The 24,545-nt window shown below is 41.3% G+C and overlaps 2 protein-coding genes across 3 annotated transcripts; both read left to right on the top strand.

Moving 5' to 3' along the window:
- p2ry1 (purinergic receptor P2Y1) lies at positions 1-24,536 on the top strand. 2 transcript variants are annotated; one of them, XM_041045621.1, is made up of 5 exons: positions 1-272; positions 580-1,661; positions 9,440-9,445; positions 11,279-11,283; positions 24,525-24,536. In XM_041045621.1, exons 2-5 carry the CDS (start codon positions 609-611, stop codon positions 24,526-24,528), a joined length of 1,068 nt encoding a protein of 355 aa, XP_040901555.1. In that variant the 5' UTR covers positions 1-272; positions 580-608; the 3' UTR covers positions 24,529-24,536. The 2 variants fall into 2 exon arrangements, with proteins under 2 accessions (XP_040901555.1, XP_040901556.1); XM_041045622.1 differs by lacking the exons at positions 9,440-9,445; positions 11,279-11,283; positions 24,525-24,536 and having other exon boundaries at positions 3-272; positions 580-3,024.
- Positions 17,772-20,402, top strand: LOC121186819 (ras-related protein Rap-2b). Its single transcript, XM_041045623.1, has 2 exons — positions 17,772-18,673; positions 19,299-20,402. Exon 1 carries the CDS (start codon positions 18,069-18,071, stop codon positions 18,618-18,620), a length of 552 nt encoding a protein of 183 aa, XP_040901557.1. The 5' UTR covers positions 17,772-18,068; the 3' UTR covers positions 18,621-18,673; positions 19,299-20,402.
- Positions 24,537-24,545: the final 9 nt, after the last annotated feature.

Below are 24,545 nucleotides of genomic sequence, written 5' to 3'. Positions count from 1 at the left end.
CTTCATGCCAGAGCCTGCAGCTGTCTCTGCTGCGTCCCGCTGCCGCTGTTGAGGGAAATCGTCGCCTCTCATGACGAACCGACGCCAGACTTTTTCCCCGTGAAGAGTCCGCGCAAAACCTAAGGATATCGCAACTTTTACAACAATTTCCAACACTATAAGGAGACTGAATGGAGACACCTGACAGCTCGTAACGCCTCATCCGCGTGTTGACTGAAATCTTTGAAAACTGTGAAGGCTATAGGAATGTGGAACACAAGTCTATCTCAACGGTGAGTGTTGAAATACGTTTAGCATTCCTTTCTCTCTCTCTCTCCCTCTCTCCCTCTCTCTCTTTCTTTCTTTCTCTGTGTACGCACAAGTGTTTGTTGGACTGCATGTAGGCGTTCAGCTAAATTAAGTTTGGAGCTTGAACGTCGAGTGCGTGCATGACTGATTTTCAATGCAAACGCCATTTGAACTGAAACCAAATTACTGCAGCAATCTAATCCATTACTCTTATGCTTCTGATTACATTTGAATACCAAATATAAGGTTAAACATCGAATGGTTCCTCATCTGTTCATCCCTCTCCTGCAGTAAAACGACCTGCCTTTGCCCCTGACACCATGACCACAGACTTGAACTTGACCTCCCTGCTGAATGTCACAGATCTCCACAATCACACAAGAGGATGTTCCCTCACCAAGACAGGCTTCCAGTTCTACTACCTGCCCACTGTTTACATCATGGTCTTCATCACGGGGCTGGTGGGCAACAGCCTGGCCATTTGGATGTTTGTGTGCCACATGAGACCGTGGAGCAGCATCTCTGTCTACATGTTCAACCTGGCTCTGGCTGATTTCTGCTACGTCCTCTCTCTGCCCTTTCTCATCTTCTACTACTTCAACAAAACAGACTGGATATTCGGGGATGTTCTGTGCCGACTGCAGCGTTTTATATTCCATGTGAATCTTTACGGGAGTATTCTGTTTCTGACCTGCATCAGTGTTCACAGGTACACCGGGGTGGTGCACCCGCTCAAGTCTCTGGGTCGACTGAAGAAGAAAAATGCGGTTATTACCAGCACGTTGGTGTGGGTTGTGGTTGTTATAGGTATCTCCCCCATCCTTTATTATTCCAGGACCGGCTTGAAGCGTAATGCAACCATTTGTTATGACACCACCACTGAGGATGAGTTACCAGGTTATTTCATCTACAGCATGACTTTGACTGTGTTTGGGTTCTGCATTCCTTTTATTATCATATTTTGTTGCTATGGCATGATTGTCAAAGCGTTAATCTACAACGATATGAACAACGCGCCCCTGCGACAGAAATCGATCCACCTGGTGATCATCGTGCTCGCAGTCTTCGCCGTCTCCTATCTGCCTTTCCATGTGATGAAGAACCTCAACATGAGAGCCAGGCTGTACTTCCAGAGCCCCGATATGTGTGAGTTTAATAACCGCGTCTACGCCACCTACCAGGTGACACGGGGGCTGGCCAGCCTGAACAGCTGTGTGGATCCTATTCTTTACTTCTTGGCTGGAGATACCTTCAGGAGGAAGCTGTCCCGGGCCACTAAAAAGCCCTCCAGGAAGGGGGACAATGTACTTCAGTCCAAGAGTGAGGAGACAGCACTCAACAGCCTGGCTGAATATGTGGAGAATGGAGATCGGAGGCTGTGACAGGGCACCTCTGTGCGCCTAGTCCTGAGTGTGGATCTCTCTATTCGCTTTAGAAACCACAATGGACTTGGTATTGAATAAATAAATGCACTGTTTGGACAGAAAGCTGTATGTAGAATTTATTGGATGATGGTTTGTAGAACTGTAGGATAAATACTCCATTTAACCCTGTGATAACCATCGCTTGCTTGCAGCCTGTCGATGTTGATAAGCTATTGTACTGTATTGTCCTGTACATGTATTGTACTCTAAATGTAAGAGCCATCACTCTTCATTCTTATCGAATAGTTAGTGTTGCTTACACTTGGAACATTATGATCAGGCAAGCTGAAATGTGTATCCCGACAGGCAGTAATGCCCTGTTCATCAATTTGTAGAGGAAAAATTGGACTGAGAGAGGATAGCACCTTCTCTACCCACCAAGCTGATGCTTAATCAATAGCTATAAAGCGGGTGGAAATGGTTAAGGAAATGTACCTGGGATGGCTTTTAGAGGAAAAAATTAAATGCACTGAACCTGAGATTGCTGCATGGATGTGCCATGCAGACATTATAATGCACTATGACCGGGGGACTCTCTGCTCAGAGGGCTACCTATCACTCCTCATTTCTTCCTCCATCTATTACTGACTGGGCAAGAAATGTGGTTGCCTAGTTCTTCATTTTGACAGGTCTGAGGTTAAGGTCTGCTACAGCTCTGTTACCACAGTCTTTCTCTCCTTGTTAACCTGTTCCCTACAAACACAACTATAAAATAATACAGTATTTTTGTGTATATGATATTACAGTGAATGTTGTTTTTTTTTTTTTCGAGGTGTACTGTACAGGATGTTGTGACGTTCCAGATGAGTTTGTGTTGTTAACCGTTTTGTTCAAGTCAGTATCACTAATCCAGACCGTTAGTGCATGAGTCCAGTATCAAATCCCATCCGTGAAACACTGACTAACCACAGCAGGTTCTAACTACTCAACTGTGTATTGGATCATAGGCAATAGTAGCATATAAATGAGCAGAACAAACACACACACTGAATCACCTGCTTTGTGACTCCATCAATATTGAAGACTTTTTTTGTATGAGATACCTCAAAGTAAATAATGCACTGTGTTTGTGTTTTGGCAGATAATCATTGTTCATCATTGTTTTGTATCTGTTGTAGTCATTCTGGAGAAACGGTTGTAGAGCTCTCTCAGTATATATTTTACCCTGGACTACATAGATGTTTAATGTCTCTACTAATACATTTGTAAATCTGTAATGTGGTCAGCTATTGTCAAGAAAGGATGTGAATCACCTGCACAGGATATTTGGGGCCACGTGTATCTTTGTCAATAAATTTTTATATTTAAAACATGCCAGACAATGTAATAAGACTCACATAATTCTTCTAAGATGGTGGGTAATTTCAAGTGTCTGATTTATGGTGTTTATGCCACCGTGTTCGCACCAGCTTCACGTGTTCTTAGTCAAATGTGTGAACTGTTAGGAGTGAACAAACACAGTTGGTTTTGGAGACATTTGTGCAGAGTTCTGTCCTCTCAACGCTCCTCCTCTTTCTCTGTGATACTGTAGACTTTCTTTTTCAACACAGCCAGGAGGAAGTGAGGGGACGAGGGAGGAATAAAGAGTGGCACCTTTTTCTCCTGGCTTATCCTAAGACAGCTTTTGTGTCCATCACAATGGTGTGGGGTTATTGATGCAGACAGGGGTGTGAGGCTGTCGCCAGGACCCCAGGACTGCATGGTGTTGTGGGCAAAGGAAACCAACCGACCCCCTTCCTCCAAACAGTGCCCATGAATACAAACGGCTTTTGATTTCCTGGCTTTGAGGTGCAAACAGCATAGCTGGCTTTGGCAAATGTGTGTGTGAGTGTGTATCTGTGTGTTTGTGTTGGACAGCCTGAAGGCAATGGAGACCTTTTTCGACTAGGTGGCTGTTTTAGCCATTATTTCTGTTTGTTGGTCACTGGTTGTTGTTTGTCAGTGGCAGCCACTGTGACATACACATGGACTGCTTTTTCTGTTCATGGGATATATATCCTCTCTGCTCTGTGTACACGTGATTAGATGAAAGGAAGGTTGGATTCAGCCAGCGCCGAATCTCGAGCCAGTGTCAGCGCTTTTGAGCCTGAGTGTCAAATCTTGACTTGCAGAAAGTCGGGATGCTTGCCAGTATTTCCTCCCTCCCTTCTCAGCCACCTTTCACCTCTTTTCTCTCACATCTCTTTACTCTGAATTTAGAATTAGACAAAGCTTTTCTTCACTGTGTTTCACTACCTTCAGGGGAATACTATTTGAATAAGTGTTTGGAGGAGTGAGTTCAGTAACACAGAGGACAACAAATGGAAGAGTTGAGTGTGAAGAGTAATGGCAGTTCTGGAGAATAAAATTTGTGTGTGTGGTGGTGGTGGGGGGGTAATCTCAATCAGGATACTGAACTTTGTTCTTGGAGATTTACAGTGGGAGCTGGGACAACCACATCCATCACAGGGGCACCATCTGCTTCAGCCAAAAATTACCACAACACTAACCACACAAAAACCAAATGTAATCAAAATGTCAGCATGTGGTCCTTGGTGAGCAACCCGTGATACAAACAATCATGAGACGGCTTGATCACAGTAATGTGGTTAAGCTGCAAATTCTACTACATCCATCGACACCATGTGACAATGCTGCAGAGACCACAAATAATATGAACTCCCATAGATATTCCATCACTGTAGCCAGATCACATGTGAATGTTGAAGCCCTTATACTTTATGGGACAATGTTGACATAATAATAAATTTGTCCACTTGTGCAAGATGCTTTTTGCAGTGTTTGTAGGAAAACAGTATGAACTATTGATAAGTCTTTGCAGAGCCTCGCCATCCATTTATGAGGGAAATACAGTATCTGTTTGTACACAACCTTGCAGTTTTTCAAAAGAAGTCGCACAACCAGTTATGTGTTTTCCCACTGTAGCAGATAAGTAAACATGCTAGAAAAATATTTTGCTCAGTGACTCTTGGTTACAACACCACTTTGCTGCTATGCTTTCATATTAACATGTGTTTACTCGCTCGCTCCGATCAGGCATCGACCTACCAGCCAACCCAGCACCAGAGCGCTCATGGAGCGTTATTGCACTTATATGGTAATGTCAGACTGTACTGACATATGTTGGACATTATTGTGAACTTTTTATGAAAACAAAAAATTAAAAAAAGAAAATTCCCATTAACCACGCCTATATCAACCAGTAGCTTGCTTGTGAGAAAGGATCTGGACTCTGACAAAATGTTGTGTTGGACAGGTAAGGATAGCTCACACCTCACTGACAAAATACTTGTGAAAGGATCCAGGCTGTTGATGCATGCCCAAAATGCAAACAAATATGCCTGTGTCTGTGCGTATCTATGGAGCCACACAACAGAGATAAGACTCTGCATGGCCAACAATAATTACTGTACAATAAAATACAGCCCCAACCAGCAGCACATGTAGTTTCATACACAAACATTAATAGTCAAACCATAATAACACAATTTCACAGGCCAGATGAAAGACGCTACAACAGAATAAACTGTCACATTATTGATGAGGAAACCAACTACACATGATTACCTGTGTGTGAAACTGGGATGACAAATGTCTTTTTATAGACTACACAGATGATTATGTATCAATATACAGACTGTTAACTTGAACCTGTCTTCCTAGTGTTCACACACTGTGCAAGTCTCTATATACAAATTTAGTATGTCAGTATATACATGTTGTTCATGAAACGCAACAGCAGAGCAAAAGCAAAGATTCACAAAGCAAAAATAAAGTTAAGAAAAGAGTAACACGTTGAGAAAAGTAAAGCAATGCAAGTGAGAAGATTTTTGGAAAAAAAAGTTCAGTTGATTTGGATGATCTAAGAGTGAGCATCCCTTTTTGTCTGTTTGTCTACACTGACAGTCCCACTGTCCACAACAATACCCACAAGATAAAAGAAAAGAGATACAGCTATACAGAATGAATGATGTGCTTTCAAAAGTATCAGTGGCCTGGGGTGTGGCCTGGGGCTTTTGACAGTAAAAGCTATTTGAAATGAGAGAGTGATGAGTGTCTTCAGCACAATAAGTCCACCATGGGCTTTTGGTGTTGGCCTGCTTTGACACCATGAAATGACTTCACGTTCATCATAATGTCAGACTTACAGTACATGTTTGGGTGTTAAAGCCAAATACAGGCCCGGGTCTAACACTTGTATGGACAAGTAAAAACAAAATGAAAGACGCTCTATTTGCTCTGTTACTGTACAGATAGTGTAACCATAACAACGAACAGGACCTGTCATTACTTTGAACTCTTTGGATTACTTTAATGTCATGCTGATGTCTTGGAGTGCTGCCAGTAACACTACTATTAGACCGGTATTTCGTAAGATGTGCAAGGACTAGATGGATTAGACTGGAAGAACAAGTGCGAGAGGGTGTGTGAGACAGAGCATGGGCTGTCATATTTTGGTTGTCATAAGGTTTGCAATCAATATCTCTGCAGCCACTCCTGTCTGGCTTCTCGTTGATTTTCTGCTGCTTCTTGGCGTTGTCATCGATCAACTTGAACGATCGGCCTACTGGCTGACATCCACAAACCTATGTATTTGATTTCGTAGAATGGGGTCACAGCGATCCGATCAAGCAGTTTATCCTGGTCTTAGAGGAAGATGTCTGAGGCTCTGAAAGTGGTTTGGCTTGGTTGCTGTTGAGCCAAAATTTCAAGTTACTTTGATGTTCACCATATAGGTTTCATGCAATGTACTGTACTTAGTAAAAGGTAAAGGCGATACTATCACATGGTGGAGTTTTGTAAACAGGCCAACGTGGCTGTGTGACAGCAGCGTTGTCAGATGGAATGAAGATGGACTGGCTTGCTTGATAAGAGTTATGAGATAGAAAGCATAGCTCTGAAATGAACTGTTAAATAAATGGCTGCCTGCTGCTTGGAAAGATAGGGAAGAGAGAAGACTGGGCAAGGTGTGAGAACACTCCCAGAAGCTGGGAACTAGGGTGATACCAAATGTGCCGTAGGCGCAGGAAAAATGCTTGGGAGAAAGACAAAAGAGGCAGTAAGATGGAAAAAGGAGAGTTAAAAATAAAAAGGGTTTTGTTTTGTACAGTATAGATACAGAATATACAAGTGTTAGTGAAGAATGAGGGAGTAAAAGCAAAAATTGTATAGAGGTGACAATAGTAAAAATGCTGAGGTGTTGAGAAGTAAAGACTTGCTTAATGTAGGAGGTTAAGCTGTCACGTCAATAACTGCACAGGCTACTGCATGTTCTGTGGCTCTGCCCTTTAGTTCATATCATCTGTCTATTGTCTGACGTCTGGTGGTGGCTCTTACATTTGGTTCTTTTCTCTAGACATGATGGGTAAAATATGAATTTGAATGTCCAAGTATACAAAGTAAGGGCCATTAATTAACTAAAAAACAAGAAATCGTGGTTAAAAGAGTTTCAAGAAATACATTTAATAATATTATCAAAGAAAAGTTACCCAAAACCATGACAGTATAAAATTCATACAGAAGGCTTAGCTGGAAGACAATGCTGTGAAGACAACCGTAACTAAAACAGAAGACATTTTTATAAAAGCATGAAACAGACTCCACTCTGCCTGCAGCTTGTCTGCAGGTTGTGAAACTAAAGCACAGGGTGATGAGCTATGCACTCAGCTGAGAGCCCAATGCTTTTATTAGCTGGCAACCTGTCAGTCTGCCCACTGCCCCGCTGCAGGGTGGATGATAAATCTCTTAAGAATAACGTTTTTGTACCAGCAGATTACATCCACTGCTCCATATTCATGGTGTGTTAGTGTGTCTGGTGCAGAGAGTGGGAATAAACTTTGTGTTTAATTTCTTCCAATGTGATTACTGATGTGTATAAATAGAAATAAAAAGAGGAATGTGTCTGAAAACAAAATTATTCCAACTTTATGGCCAACAGTGTATATACTGTATATATGTCAGATGAAAATAGCAATATAGAACAAACATAACCTGCTTCTTACCTCAATATATGCCACTGAGGTAAGAATAATACATGTGCCCTCACAGCTTCACTCCTCTTCAGCAGCTTCAGCAGTCCTGAGCTGTGTGTGGTGAAAAAGACACAAACCTCGGTTTCTGCCATATTTCCTCTTTCTCATGCTTTTTGGGCCCATAGAGAAATCCTACTGGAGTTCTTCTCTTTCTTTTTCACCAGTTGAGAACATGCATGTCTGAAATGCCTGCAGGCCAAGTTGGCTAACTTCCTGTTGGGATAAAATAATTAATTTATACAGCTCTTTTAGACTTTCCGAAAGTTATTGGACTGAATTGGTCCGAATCCGATGGTAAAATCCTTTTTTTCAGGATTTGTGATGCTCAGAAAAAAATACTCGCCTTTTCCAATGATTGTGTATGAGAGAAATTATTACTGTGCTTCACACGATGAATGCAGAAGTTGTGGTAACCCAGTTTGGCCACCATGCCAGAATCACTTAACACTCCAGATCCCTTCCTGGGAGCTTGAGAGCAATCATCAAAATAAATAATGTGTTCATATATTAGAGGGGTGTAATTGTAACATGAATTGCCTTATACCTCTGCATTCTCAAGGGGCAACAATGCCCCTAAAGACAAAGGCATATATCTTGGTTTAATGTGATAGTAATATGATTTTTGTGTATTCAGTCCATGTTTTGTACAGTTTTTCTAGATTTTAGATCTATTATTTCAGCAATAAACAGTACTCATAAAAGTATTACAAGTCATTCTCTCTCTCTATCGCTAAATCTCTTCAGCACACAGATTGAAATGTGTCAAAATGTTTACAACATATTCCATGAACATTTATTTCTGCACGTGGGATGTGATGTAAAATTAATTGTATTGAATAATGCAATTTACACATATTTGTGCATGTCTTTTTAATTCTATGTAATAACTAAGCACCACAACAACATGTTGGACAGAAGGTCAGAATCTGCAGTTTGTTGAACTTTGAGGACACTGAACAGTGAATAATTTTGTATTTCCTGATACTCTGAGATCACACTGGGTTATGTGAAATGGTAAGAACTTTGTTTTTAACATTTTTTTTTTATTAAAAACAAACAAACAAAAACACGTTCATTCAGTTTCACACAATCATTTTCTGTGCATAGCCTTTTTGTGTCAGTGGCCTGTCCCCACATGGGTCACAAGAGGCAGTTCAGTGGTCTAACATTTATCTAACTGCTTTGCAACATCCCAGAGGAATCAGCTGCTGGTAAAAATTAAAAGTCAAACTGTTGGCATCACGTAGAACTTTGTTTTAAATGTTACAAAACTGATAAAGCCTCAAAATATTAGTGAAGGGCTTGAAAATCCTTTACAATCTAATTAAAAAATGCTGCTTTGAAAATTCATATGAAAAAGCAGTGATAGCAAATCTCTTGTAAAGCTGACACATGGTGCTAATTGGCATTTAACTTTGCCTTTGTATTTCTGATTTAGCTTCTTCAAAGTTAATCGCTTCAAAGTTCTTTTTAATTCTGTGTCCCCATTATCTTCTCACTTTTCCCCCCTCAACACTGTGTGTGTGTGTGGTGTGTGTGTGTGTGTGTGTGTGTGTGTGTGTGTGTGTGTGTGTGTGTGTGTGTGTGTGTGTGTGTGTGTGTGTGTGTGTGTGTGTGCGTGCGCTGTAGATTCCTGCACATGCACGCAGTTACACTGTACCTGTACACTGTTACCTATTGTGCTGTTCCTGTCCCAAGAGCGTTAATGATCCACCACAGATAAAGCAACGTTATCAACAATCTAGCTTCCCACGGGAGGTGTGTTTTCCTAGCTCATTAGACAGAGATACACCTTGCATGCTTAGCAGCTGACTCTCAGGTGTTTAGCTCTTTTATTGCTGCTGCTCTATTGCTTTTGGTGTGTTTAAAGCATGAAGTGCACCATGGGGAGGTCTTGTCTTTCCTCATTAAATCCAAATCAAGATAAGACCCTGCCAGCCTAGTGGCGCAGAAATAAAGAATGCCAGAAAATAGGAAATGGTATTTCATATGAAACAAAATAAATTAAACTCATTTTGACTTTTTTATTTGACATCTAACACAAGATTTGCATCAGTTAATTCTTGCACTGTCACTTTTCTCTGTGTAAACCATACTTTCTTTGAATTCTACTGACACACGCACAAATGCATTCACAAATATTAACGAGCCCGCACACAAATGCATCCACACTCTGCATACGCACACACTCCTCGACTATCCATTAGCAGAAAGAGACGAAAATAGCTGACAAAACATTTTGCCCTCTAAAACTGCTGCACCTACATACAAATCTAGAGAGAGTTAATCAAAGAAAGACACAAAAACACCCTGACAAAATGAAATTTGTATTTTTACATCCAACACTTACTTTGTGTTACCAATTTCACCTCTGACCTCTCCCTCTTGACCATAAATTCACCTCTCCTTCCCTGACCTCCTCCAGTGATTAGTTGCTCTCACTCCAGACACCTCCCCTTCCTATGTCTCCTTTCCTCTTTTCTCTTCCCCCTAGCCTTGTTGTTTAGATTCTATTATCCTGTGCTGCTTGGCTGCGTCGCCCTATTAATCCTAGCAGTTCAGTGTGTGTGTGTGTGTGTGTGTGTGTGTGTGTGTGTGTGTGTGTGTGGTATGGGTGTGTGCATGCATGTGTGTGTGTTTATAGATGTCTAAACCGTAAGTGGTGCCAGTGTGATAGTGTACTGGCCACCGAATGTCAACGAATGATTAATGGCCGGGGTTAGGTGAGGTGAAAAATGGCAACACATAGACATGTGCACCAACTCACACAGACACACACGCACACATGCACACACGCACACACACACACGCACACACACACACACACACACACACACACACACAGACATACCTTGCACAGGTGTCCAGCTAATGTCTTGTCTGGAGGGGTTCGTCAGTCTGGACGGAAACAGACTAGAGCAAGGTTGTGTCTCTCTCACTGGACTGTTTCACAGAGGGAAGTGAAATGAAGATGTGGTGAAAATGAAGTGGAAGCGATCTGCTTTAAAAGGAGCTGTGGATCATGAAAGAGGAATATAATTGTGAAACTACAACTGCTGACTTTAACTGCTTAAAATGATGTGGAAACTACTTTAACATACAAGTGTAACACTTAAAAGAAAACTCTATCAAACAACTGATACTAAATACTAGTAGTACAGTTTCTGCTTGCACACCACTTTTGTTTTCTCTGTTTGTGATACCCATCTGGGCTAATACATGTGCGTTTATGCTTGTGTGTGTGTGTGTCTGTGTGTGTAAGCTGATCTACTTGTCCTGGATTCCCTGCTAAACTTAGCCAAGTGACTGTGGTCATGACTGAGTGGTCATCAGCAAGGTTCACCTAGCGGATCTTGGCCGTGGACGAGCACTTTAGTTTGGGTAAAAGAGGCCTGAGTACTTGTTGCTTCAGCCTGCTGATCTCACACCGCATTAACTTAGCATGCAAAAGAACATTGATCCAGCAGGGGGGCAGCGCACTGTGAGTCACAGAGGCAGGACTCCAAGGTTTTATAGGCAGACAGTGGTTTTAAGGTCGTGTGACCTAAAATCAATTTTCACCTGCCATCCATTGCTAGCTAGCTAGCTACTGTTTGTTTATTTATTTAATAAAATGCTCTGCAAAGTAAATCCGTTTAGAAATCCAAGTTTAACACTGTGATCTCGATGGGAAAACTAAGCTTCTGGTATGATTACCATGTGATGATCCCTTTGTGATCACTTATCTCCAATCACACAAAGCAGGAGCAGTAGCTGACAGGTGTTACTCTTTTTATTAGCCCTTCTTCACAGAAGACATCATGAAATGCAAAATAAGGAATAACACAGGTGTTCATAATAAAATTAATGGTGGCTGAATTCTGTTTAGCTGCTTCAGTTTCAGGGTCCTGGTACTGAGCAATGTTTTCACTTTTACACTGTTATGGCTTATTGGGACACTTGAATAGAACAGATCCATTGTTAATGTGTGATTTTACTATCAAGTCAAATATCTGCTGTGAAAACAGGTCCATAGTCAGACTATGCAAACAGTTTGATCAATGATGTATAACATCAGAAACATTAATATCAGGGAACTAGTCTTCCAACATGATTAAATACTTCCTTAAGGTTAGAAGACCTTTGGTTACAACAATAAACATGGACTTTGTCGCTCTTTATACTATGTCATCTGACTTCCTCCACACTACATCTGCTGTTGAAGACCATGTAATGTGACCAAAAGTACCTGAAATGGCTTGAAAGTAGTCTTTGAGTTAGTGGTTTACTTGCAACCATTAAAGCAAGCATTTTACATTTTTGGAAAATACACTTAGGTAAAGTCAGGAGACAGATTGGTTAGGTTAGCATGTAGACTGGAAACATGGGGACACAGGTGGATCCCTGGCATCCTCACAGTGACGGCATGACTGCAGGGGGTCACTACACCAGGGCAAAAAATAGTTTAGCACATAATCCCTTGTTACACTGCAGCTTGTTGTTTTTACACTTCAGTTTCATAGCAAGTTAATATGTGAGTTTTTTTTTATTAGCTTTGAACAAGGTTAGCTGTTTCCCTCTTTTTCCACTCTTTATATTAAGTTAATTTAACCATCTGCTGACCGGAGTTTTATGTTTAGAACATAGACATGAGAATGGTATTGATCCTTTTGTCTAACTCTCAGCAAGAAAGCAAATAAGCATATTTAAAGAAGTAAATAAGGAAAGATCTAAGGATGTTTGGTGGTGTTTAGCCATGTCTGTCTTTTAAATGAATGAAAACACTGTGGAAGTACTCATGGGAAAAGACATCCTTCAAGACACAGCTGCCTTATTCTTATTCCACATTAGTGTGGACATGTTTTAAATGTCATCCAAGAACTCCCTGTATTGGCAGGAAGCAGAATTATATAAGGTGAGAAGTCAGTTACTTTATTTGTCTCTATTCGAAGTCTTCCGTGAAACCCCAGTGGACCTCAGAGCCTTTTCCAATTCCAATTCCTATTTACTAGATTGTGAATTTGTGTGTGTGTGTGTGTGAGTGTGGAGAGGGTTAGAAGAAGAGAGCATAGACACACACATACATACACACACCTCCTATTTTAATGGATGAATTGCTCCCATTGTGTTAGCAGCGGTAGTAATTACGTTGCTGCCGGGATTCTGTCTTTTTTTTTCTCTCTGGCCACTACACTGAATTGTGGATGTTACATTCCCTCAGAATATCATCTGGTTATGTCAAGAATATTTACATCTGCCCAAGGACTTTGCAAAACTGCTGCAGCCTCCTGAGGCAACGTTCAAGCTCCAAACCATGAAAAGAGCAGACAGGCTCACAGAACTTCTCGTTATTATGAACTTCCCCCGTCAGCTTCAGTGAGGAAGTGAGAATGTCAGACTCTTCTCTGTGATGATGACGGTTACTGTGACTCTCAACCTTAAACTGTAGCCCCCAGCAGCCAACTGTAGTGGACTGGATAGAACTGTATGTATTATTAATGATGGCCAAATTCCACACATGAAAGGCTGGCATTGTGGGCTGGATGAAAGACCCTGTGTCTCCTCTCTCGCTGTCACCCTGTTTCTTTCTATTTACTACTTCTTCTTTCTGTTTTCTGCTCCCTGTCTTGTCTTACATCATGTATTCTCTTGCTCTCCTTTTTTTTAAATCCATTTTGTAATCAGCTTCGGTTGAAAAGTTATATGTCACAGTGTCAATGACCGTATCAGTTTCTCTCCAGACTGTTCCAGCTTTGTTGTTGAGCATAATGGTGTTTTGTCTTGTCTTCATTCTTTCTGCGGTTTGAACAATACTGAATTGTCATCCACCAAGATGTCATCCGCGAATCCTCTCCTCACTGTGTTTGTGTATTTAGATCTCTTTCAGAATTGTAAAGCTGTGTTACATATTTATCCATAAAACACGTTCTAACATAAATCAAAATACAGTAACATATTAGATTTTGCTTCTTATGTAAATTTACATAAGCTTTTCATGCAGTTCTGTTTACAGTGTAAAATGACACATACATTGCACATTTCACTGCACTCTCAGCTCAGTGTCAAGTCTCTTGCTCACCTGAGCAGGGAAGGACGGCTGAATTTACTAAGGAAATGTCTGCACTGACATGATTGGATGTAAGTCTGCTGCCCTCCACTGGACAAAATACCTCACTGCAGAAATGAGAAGAAGAGCAGAAGTTGCATGCATGAAAAGTACAGCCAACACCGATCACTGACACAGAGGGTATGAAAATCCACTGTATTTCTTTTACAACAGGGGCCTTTGAGAAACCAAACGGAAGTGTGTAATTTTAATCTTCTGAAATGTTTCATCAGTTGAAAATCATGTTTGTCAGCAGTTTTCATAAAATTAATTGGTCATTGAGTACCATGCTGATGAAACAATGTTAAACATGTTTATTTTTTAGCTGTTAAGGCTGCCTGTGTCTCCAGGACACCAAACAGAACACATTTCATTTTACAACAAAGTTGGGACTTGTGAAGGCAACGCGCTGAACACCTCAGTTAACACTGATAGGAGGAGGAACTGTGGTGATCAGCCATGAGGAAGCGATAAAATGAGGAGGCAATTTAGATACAACACCCCTTCATAACCTATATTTGAAATGTGTAATGAGTAACACTTGGAAACCCTAATGTATAATACATAGCTGCCACATTTTGGCCATTAGCATGGCTTAGTAATTGTGAATCATAATCACAATATGGCTATGGAAAACATTTTATTCACACTGTGCTGTAATGCTGTTGAAATGATGAATGGTCTTAGAGTTACTGATTCAAGGTCAGGATGCTGTAAACAGTACATCCAAACCAAGTAATAAAGATTTTTGCCACTAATCTGTCCTCTTTGAAGCAACTTGTTGTTTGAAAGGTCTTTAAGTCCCTGTGGGATGAAAACATTGGAGACGACTTATCTCTGTCATTAATTAGCTCAGTGCTGTCAGACATTTTAATTAGTCTACTGTCACTCTCACAGGAACCATGAGTGAGGATTAAAGACCTGTCGCTGTACATCTTATTGTGTTGTTGTAGATCTTCACCTTTCACTGAATGGATCACACAGGGGCAGTCCTCGGGCTATTTCAGGCTATTTCAATTAGAGCATGCTGGGGATGATATGAGATGAAAGTAGTATTAGGTGAGGGGCAATGAGCCCAAGCCCCTTGGTAGAGGTTATGAGGAGCTGTAACAAGAAAAGCCAAGATCTGTGGATTAAAAAATTTTTAGAGTTGCAAACAAAGCAGAATACTGTAATGTTTAATGGACCTGTTGTTCTTTATTGCTTAGATGCGAAGGAAATATTAAAAGAATTTGTACAATTTAGGCACTAACACTCCCATGCCCTTTCCTTAAAGCTGCCACAATCGATATTTTAAATCAGCAATGGATCACATGATGAAGTGTATGTGCAGTAGAGGTTGCTAGTCAGATCACCTAACTCTGCTCTCAAAAAACTTACTGTATGCCACCTGCACAACACCACAAGCCAACATGGTGGAGCATTTAAAAGCTAAAGAGCCAGATATTTCCCTCAGGAGTTTGTGAAGACCAAACATGGAGCCAAAAGGAGAATGAGGAGAATGTAGACTTATATTCACTAGGTGGCCAGAAACACAACTCTAAATGAATGTTAATGTTTGTAAGGTGTATTCACAGGTGATGACATGTTCTCCATACTGTCCATAAAGTTTGAGAGACTGGGCAAAATCCATAGTCCTTGTTCTATGCAAAAGTGCAATCATATTACCCAAAGCTAATATGCAGTCTAAGTCAGTCAAACCAAATGCGCATATTTCAAAATTACAATCTGAAAGTTAAATAGCTATCTGAAAGTCCCTCTTTGAGTTTCACAGCTTGCTGAGCTGGAGTGGAAGGACAGTAACACAAAGAGTGACCAGTAACTCTTTCAATATATGTATGAGCATATGGGTATTGCTTTAAGACACAATTATATGCATTTTATTTATTTATTTATTTATTTATTCATTTGTTTATTTATGATTCATGTGACTTGTACATGTATGTATGTCTGTGTGTTTGTATGAAAGAGAGAAGTATATGTGTTCGTAAAAGCAGAACAGTTACAGTTAAGCCAAGAGCCCTAAACACCACAGCAACTGTGTGAAAGGCCACACATCACCTTTATTCAGCTCTTTGTTAATTTGCTGTTGAGAATTCACCTGGGGGTTTTGGCACACCAGTAATTGATAAAGTGTAAACCACGTCTATCTAATTATCAATGGTGTGTGAGAAGAAACTCTGCTCTGACAGGACAGCCTGCTCCTTACATCCAGGGTGATCACTCTCACAGATGTGACAATCCACATCACAAGGCTTTAGGTCATATTACCCCTCACTCCCCATGGGGCAGAGCGCTGATTGTCTTCAAATAGGCTTTGACTTGTTGTTTCTTAATGGGATCTCAGGCTGGCTGCAGGGTACTTGGAAAGCCCACATGACAGGCCAGTCCACATATTTCACCTAATGTCACTTAAAACCAAACCTGTGGCAAAGCTTCTTACAATTTATACGTGTTTTTCATCTGCATGTTTCTATCTGTGTGTTATAAAAAAATCATGTGTGCTTTCCTATGATATATTCTTTGAACTTAACTTAGTGACACATACTGACTCACAGATTTAGCCTACTCTTCTTCATTTGCGGGTCTAACAGCACGGCATGAGTGTGTGTTGTGGATGAATAAAAACTCAATTGATCCAGCAGAGTTTTCCAGACATCACTCAAGGTGACGAGGTCACAACTGTGGTTTAGTCATCGCTACGCTTTGCTGACGGGCATTAATTGGAAACAGTGGTTATTTCACAAGAGGAGGTAACGATGAACTTATACACACCCACATGCTCACACAGCTAGAGAAATGGGATTACTTAATTGATTGTTTTTTATTGCAATCTTATCACATGCTATTTCGCATGGATTAAAGATTACACCACAAGTCATGAGTGACAGATAGCTTCCAGATTCACAATAAGTTTGAGAAACAACTTACAGAACAAACGGCTTTCCTTCCTGGTAGGTCTGAGTGTGGTTCAGATATTGATCTGACTGACTACGGAAAAGTGGCTCACTGGCACAAGTCAGTGAACAAGGAAATGAAGATTAATCTGATAGTGGGTTGCATCAAGAAAACAAAACAAGCACAGGGGTGTTTAGACATGCAAGAAAAAAGCTCTATAACGTGTCACATGTGGGGTCATGCATCACAGAAATGGTGATGTGAGTCACTTCCTCTTTGCTGTTCTTGTTATGTCACTCAGGTTTGCTAATATTTTTGAACAGCATGTAGGGAACACCATGACAATTAAAATGCACATCTGAACCACATGTGCTGCTTATCATTTTATACACATTGTTTTGTATTTCAGCTTCACTTATTTAATTTATTTGGAAATACTGAAACTTCTGTATTGAAACCAGAGTTTGAGAGATGGAGAAAACCACGGGTCCACATTGCATTTGAGGGTTAAGCAATAAGATGGCTTCAGAAAATGGAGCACATAGGCATTTCCAGTAAGTTGTGTGAGAATGAGTCAAGCAGTAGTAAGCCCAAAGATCAGTAATGTCGAAACTAAGGTGTGGCAGGTCTGCGTGGGTACTGGGCAGCAGCGGCGCTGACTATGCGATAACAACCGCACTGCACCTTTAACTAAACACTGGAGAGTATTTATTGAGTGACGCGAGACGCAGACTGCGTGCTGAGTGTGGGCAGGAAGCGCAGAGATCACGGCGTCAAGTTAGCTGGAGTTATAAAGGACTATACTGGAAATCAAACAGCGCGCCTTCAAGAGAGTATACTTATGTCATTGAAATTGAAATAAGCGACAATATCACGCAAATCAGCAGCAGTTTTAGCAAAATAGCTAGTGTATTGTTTTATCTAAGAAGCAGAGAAACCGCAACTGGATTGACTTCGGAGGGCACATTACGCCATTGCCCTTTTGTTTTGAAAGCTCACACAGGAAGCTGTACTTTTCCGTTGCGGTTAGCTTGACAGAGCCAAAGAGAGCAACGGGCACACGGTGGCTACTTGAACGAAAACGGGGGAAGGTTGCACAAGAACCGGCTGGGTCTGTTGTCGGGAGCTCAACATGCTACAATACAAATGCTGAGCGTGGGTCCAAAACAACCGTATTTACTTCCTGAACGGCAATAGTTGACGACCACGCCCCGTATCCACCGACTGTAGCCCGTAGAAAACTGCTGGCGGAGGCTCTACGGTGCGCGGTTTGAAACCCAGCAGGGCGGCTAGCGGGCTCACAGCGGAGAGGAAGCAGGAGTGTCGGCTGTTTTGGGAACCATGAGAGAGTACAAAGTAGTGGTTCTCGGGTCCGGTGGGGTCGGAAAATCCGCATTAACCGTCCAGTTCGTGACGGGGTCCTTCATAGAGAAATACGACCCCACGATAGAGGATTTCTACAGGAAAGAGATCGAGGTGGACTCTTCTCCGTCCGTGCTGGAGATCTTGGACACGGCGGGGACCGAGCAGTTCGCCTCTATGCGAGACCTCTACATTAAAAACGGGCAGGGTTTCATCCTGGTCTACAGCCTGGTGAACCAGCAGAGCTTCCAGGATATCAAACCGATGAGGGATCAGATCATTCGGGTGAAAAGGTACGAGAGAGTGCCGATGATTCTGGTCGGAAACAAAGTGGACCTGGAGGGGGAAAGGGAGGTCTCGTCCGGTGAGGGAAAGGCACTGGCGGACGACTGGAATTGCCCGTTCATGGAAACTTCAGCCAAAAATAAAAGCTCGGTGGACGAACTGTTTGCAGAGATAGTCCGACAGATGAACTATGCTTCAACACCAAATGGCGACGACCAGTGCTGTTCGTCTTGTGTTATTCTTTAAGAAAAAAGACAACCATAAAGTTTTATTCTTTGCTCGGTTTTAAGTTTGCAATGGTAAGTTGAGACGCCCCACACTGAAAACGTCAAGCTGACATTACTGTTAGTTTTACAAAAGTGACACTACATGATCAGGAGGCTAAACTTGTTGTTGAAATCCTTCCTTAGCACATGTCCTTATTAAGTATAGAGTAGTGAACAGCAAAATACCGGATGTATGCTCAACTTGGTTCCATGTTGTTGTTTAACCTTTAATTTTTTAGTTTATTGTCAGTTCTCGTTCATTCAGTGTGAGCTCAGCATTCATTTTTTTTTACCTCTAATCTACAGGAGGACACTTGCTGCCTATTGTTTTGTTAAACAGACAGGGGAAGTGTCTGACTCATTTGCAGAACTGGAGGGACGAGCTATGACTGACTTAATAAGGTTTTACTAAGTTAGTGGTAGAATCTGTACACCTACAGTATGGAGTCCAATGGTTATTCTCTAGAATGAGGTTAACAGGAGTCGGGAGATTCCTATGTTCTTGTATGGCCTACATTCAGGGATCAGCAAGTTGCTTTTTGTTGTTGTGCCGAGTCCAAAATTAACCGTAAAAGCCCCATCTTTTTCTTTGTCTATTGTCAGAGGTTGTTGGAGTTCATTCGTGACTTTTATCTTTTTATCTCTTTGTTTGTGGCAGTGTGTTGCAGCAAGTGTGTACTGTTGAGCTCTTCTTCATGTCTCACCCTGGCCTTGGAGGAAAATGAAGGGAGGAATGCTGCAGGGGGACGAAAGGAGGAGGAGGGGAGCAACTGAGACAGAGGGAGGGGTCCACTCTTCAGGAATTCTGCTGGGTTGGAGTATCTTTGCTGCACGATCAGTGTCCACCATTGATGTCAGCACAGTGTCAGATCCAGAGTTTCAGCAACAACCCCCTCGCCAGTTCCAACTGTACTCCCAACTGGAACTAAACCCCAATGGAAAAGATATGGAGAGCAACACTTAGTGACACTCACAAATGGATATTTCTGTATAAGAAGAAGACAGAGAGATAGAGTATATTTTGTTAAATAACTGCACAGCCTGGGGCAGATGAAGATTTGGGTGATGTCTCAGCCAAACCTGTTTTGGAGCAATGCTCAATAACACTCCAAATCCTTTTTTTTTTTCTCCAAAGTCAAAAGAAATTGACACCGCCTATCTGCAGGTGGAGTAAACGTGATGAGTGCCACTCTTTTTCCTTTATCTCCTCTTCAGTGTGTGAGAGGACCTTAACTGATGTGACATGGGGACGGTGACCCGATCGCCCTTGTGTCGAGTGCCTTTCCAAAACAAATCAGCTGTTCAGATTTAGTGCCAACCTACATGTATCACCAAAAGAACTCTTCATCATGGCGAGCTAGTGAACTTTTCTCCTGGATAATCTCGTAGGGGTGGAGGCTGAAAAAAAAAAACAATAGGCTTTTTGTTAATGGAATGGCGGTTTTCTGTATGTTTTACGTTGGCCTTTTTGAAGTCTAAGATGTTCAGTTTGCAATGTCTGCTTGGTCTGGCCAAACCTATATCTTGAAATCCACAGGTACTGGAACCCCCTAGACGTGAAAACAACACCAAACGCTTAATTGCCAGACCACTTAAATCAAAGGAATTCTGTTTGTTCTTTTTATTTTGTTGTTTTTAACAGGAAATGTGATGATGTACCGTTGACAAATCTAACCTGATTGTAAGTTTAATTTCAGGCTGGCCTTTTAACTTTGGGCTGTCTGTTTTAAAAACAAGACTTTTAATACAAATTGCATTTTTTTAAAAAGACATCAGGCTGTGTTTTCTCTTTGTTGACATCTACTCGTTTCAGTGTTTTACCGCAGTGGCTAATTGCCAGTTTGCTGAGTCTAAAACAAAGTTGTCATGAGCAGTTTGGACAAGAGTGTGTCATTGCTTAAATACCAGCTTGGTATGTTTCAATACACAAAAATAACTGGATTACCACAAATACCCCGCAATAGTACAGTTGTTTTAAATGTTCTTTTTTGTGCATAATGTGCAGTAACCTGACTTCACCCAAAACCCAAATTTAAATGAGTTGTTTGATAGCTGAGGATGTGTGGAAGCCCACAGTTTAACAGGAAATGGGAATACAATAGGAAAATACAGTGTGTGGTATTGTGTGGAAGCTTTATTGCATGCAGTTTTAGTTGTATCGTGAAAGCCATTTTGCTGGTTCCCCAAAAAATCTAGTTCTACTTTACTCCTGCTGTCTAGCCATACTTACTCTAGCCATTCTTTTCTCAAACACAAAACTTTCCATCTGGTTAACACAGAGGCCACTGTGGTGCATGTGCAAAACACAATCGCAAACTGAAAGAAAATAGACCATGACTGGTTTGAAAAAGAGATGAGTAACTCACCTCTGTAAGTCTGTTTACATGACACTGGTAATCTAAGCATGGCTATTTTCAGGCTATTACAGTGCATGCAACGTCCCAGAACAGCAGGAATTCGTGTTAAGATAATTGTGAAGTACCTGATGAGATTTTTCACCCCTGCGTCTTTGATGAACCTTAACGGTACTCATCAACAAAATGAGATCAAGATGAAAGCGCTTCTACTCATCATCCTCACATGTATTAGTAGACAAGGCCAGGCAATGCCGCTCCAGAGAAATGTCTTTTTTAACTGTGTGGGTGTAGTAGTGTGTCAGCCCAGAGCTTCTGCCTGGGTGCAGAGTGTGTGGGTGTAGTGGTGTGATGTGGAGAGGCCGGTATGACTGAGCAGGCCCCGTTCTGCTTCTGTTTACCTATGGGGATTACCTAGCCCCGGCTGGCTGAACGACCGCAGAATGGCTTCGGGGGGAGAGAGTAAACAAACACAAGACAAGCTTCACACAGAGGCCAGTCTTTCTGAGACTAGATGTGTGCTGGTCTTCAAGCTGTAGTGTATGTGTGTTTTGCTGTGCTGTTTTGCTTTGAGTCTGAGAAGTCCAGCATAGGCTCATGTTGGACCGTGTAGCCCTGTGTATCTGCGCCTGTTAGCTAGTGAAAGCAGTGGTATCATGTGTATTCTTTGGCTTTGCCTGCACCATGTGACTGTGGGGCATGGGGAGGTCAGGGTGCAGGGTTGTATGAGGGGGCAATTCAGCATGAAAACTGCATCCAACAGGTGCAGTCAAACAGGAATGTATGTCAGAGCTGGGCAATATGGTAGAAATCAATATTAATAACTATATATTTTTTTATATTCAAACATCACAGTATAGCAAGTGTATACAAAATTACATATAAAGTAAAGACATTTACTGCAGTGTATTACATTTGACACAACTCTTCATGGGTGAATAGCTTATTTAAATTTTAAGTTACTTTTAGTTTAAAATCATGATCTTAGTTGTAAGATTTTTTTAAAATACTAAAACAACTTGTTTTTATCAATATGATTACAATACTGTTCAAATGAGAGCTGATAAACCATAATGCTGAATTATTGCCTAGCCCGAGTGTTATATTATTTGCAGGTTATCTGTGTGTGAGTAGAAAACCATGTGCGTGTACACACTGTAAGTTTTCGCACTCCCTAAAGCTGAAAAGACAGCTTTATTGCTTAGTATTCGGTTTAAGTGGTCTTCTCAGAAGTGCTTTGTGTTTGTGTGACTTACAACTATGCTGTATATGTGAAGTCAAGGCTCATAACATGTTTCCTCTAATATCTTAATACAGATTATCATCATGTGATTGGACATGAACGGAACTGAAGCTGAACTGTGCCTTGAAATAATAGAGTTAAAGTGGTAGTGGATGCGAGGGAGAAGTTATTACAACTATGCCCCAGATACTGTAAATGTACACCCCCCATCTTCTGCCGCTGTGCAACTTCAATCTCTTGCTGTGGTATAAACATCTGATAGCAGAAGAATTTGCCCTTTGGAGAGAAAGGGGCCTGTTGAGTTCCTGTTTCTTTTTATCTATCTTTTTCTAAGGAGTGAGAAGGTGAAAGTTTCACTTCCTGCCCTTTTTTTCTGCACATCTCAGCACGAGTGTTGACTGTGTGTGTGGTTGTGAGTTTAATTGTTTTCAGCTTTTTAGTTATCACGTTGTATTATGATACAGTCACATTTCTGCACTTTTGAATTGCAGTTTTTTTTGTATTATAAGTAATTTAATTGAGCTTTTAATTGAAATTCTTGGTTTATCTTGCAGTCAAGAGAAAATCAGGGGTGTTCAGGTTTACAGATGGCCTGGCTTGTCAGTGGTTGCTGGTCATGGGAGATGGTCATGTGACGTGGTTGCCATGGTTAAGGGGGGTTGGGATGTGGTATGGCTGCTCAGGGTGGCCTCGTGACCTATGGGAGTTCAGTCACTGCTGGAATGGTGACTGTAAGAGAGGAGGGTGTCTGTCTATTTTATTATCCTCTCAGTTGCCACAAACATATTTTCTTTGCTTGCGACAGGAAGTCTGATTTTATTTTCTGAAATAAAGAACCGTAGAGGCATATTTTACAGTCTTATGTAAATAATTTCCTTTCCTTGGTTATACTAAACTAAATATTGATTTGTCAGTGATTAAGGTAGGGGTTAAGTGTGCTGCTTGCCGCACAGATGCAAGATGTGTTGTTTTATTTTTTTATTTTTTTGCTGCTGGAAGCAGTTGCTCTGACAGGAAGTGTTGCGACAGCCAGTGAGAGTGGGTGGTGTGTGTTTGCATTTTTTTTTTTTTAACATGGGACTTAATCACTATATAGGCTCCTTGCTGAATTACAGGCTTCTCTTTCTCTTCCAGCGTCATCATGCTATTTTTGAGGCTCTGTTGTGTTCAAGTGTGTGGTTTTGCCTTTTTTTCTTGGCAGATGTGCTTGTTATGTACTGTATCTGTCTAAGGCAGTATCCTCTTTAAAATCCGTTTGACTCTATTAGCCTTTCTTTCTCCATGCTTATTTAAACATGTCACATCACTTGACACTTTTAATGTAACAAAAAATGCATGCGACAGTGCTTCCATTTAGTTTACATTCAGCAGCACTGTTAATCAATGAGTGTCACTGTTATTTCCTTTGTGCCGGGCATTACCATAACAACACAGGAATACCCATTCGCTTTGTGTTTGTCTTCCCCTCAAAGGCTGAATGAGCTTTGTTTTTTCTGTCTTTCACTCACACATGAACACACACAATAAATGTGCTCAGCATACATTTAAAAACACTGCAGTTCAGATTCCTGCAGCATTCCAACACCAAGACTTTGTCCAGACTCAAGCAGCAGAGGTATCACTCGCCTCCTCTGTTGCACCAAGTTCCTCCACAGGAACAGTGGGCTGGATTAGACCAGACAGTTTCCTTATTACCCAGTTACTACTTAATCCATCCTTTGACCATACTGCACCTTGAACTGTGATATCCTGTCATACGATTGACAGTAGACTGTGAGAGATCTTCAAATATGTAGATTTCTCTGGAGGTTAGTTACATATTTGACATCAGTTTTTGGACCTTGTTGCATCTTTCCCTGTGGGCTTGAGAGTGTGAACTCTGTGCATCTCACTGCGTATGTTTACTGGACATAACACAGGGTCAGTTGAGAGCAAGAAGCATCATGACTGATCATCCATTAGCTCCTTCATTCAGCTCTCTCTATAAATCAGGGAGTGGCCTTCTCACTCGGAGCTGACTGAACCTAGATGGGAATGCCCCAGAATTCCTCTCATTCCTGTCATTCCTTCAACTGTAATGTCTGGACATGTCTTTAGCCTGAATTGAAAGAGAGAGGAGAAAGCTGGGAAGTGATATGAGTGGTATTTATGTATTCAGTATGATCAGTTGCATGGTTTCGGATTGGAAGTCAGTTGTCTTGATTGCTTCCTACCTTTCCTTGTTTTGTCTTTCCTGATCACAGATCTGATAGAGGGGTATCACTAAGAAGCTACAACAAACATGAAGGTAGAGAAAGAGAGAGAGAGC

The sequence above is a fragment of the Toxotes jaculatrix genome, chromosome 9 (assembly GCF_017976425.1).
Source record: "Toxotes jaculatrix isolate fToxJac2 chromosome 9, fToxJac2.pri, whole genome shotgun sequence".
Classification (NCBI taxonomy): Eukaryota; Metazoa; Chordata; class Actinopteri; family Toxotidae; genus Toxotes; species Toxotes jaculatrix.
The sequence above is the reverse complement of the archived record's forward strand: the minus strand, read 5'-3'. Positions and strand labels throughout refer to the sequence as shown.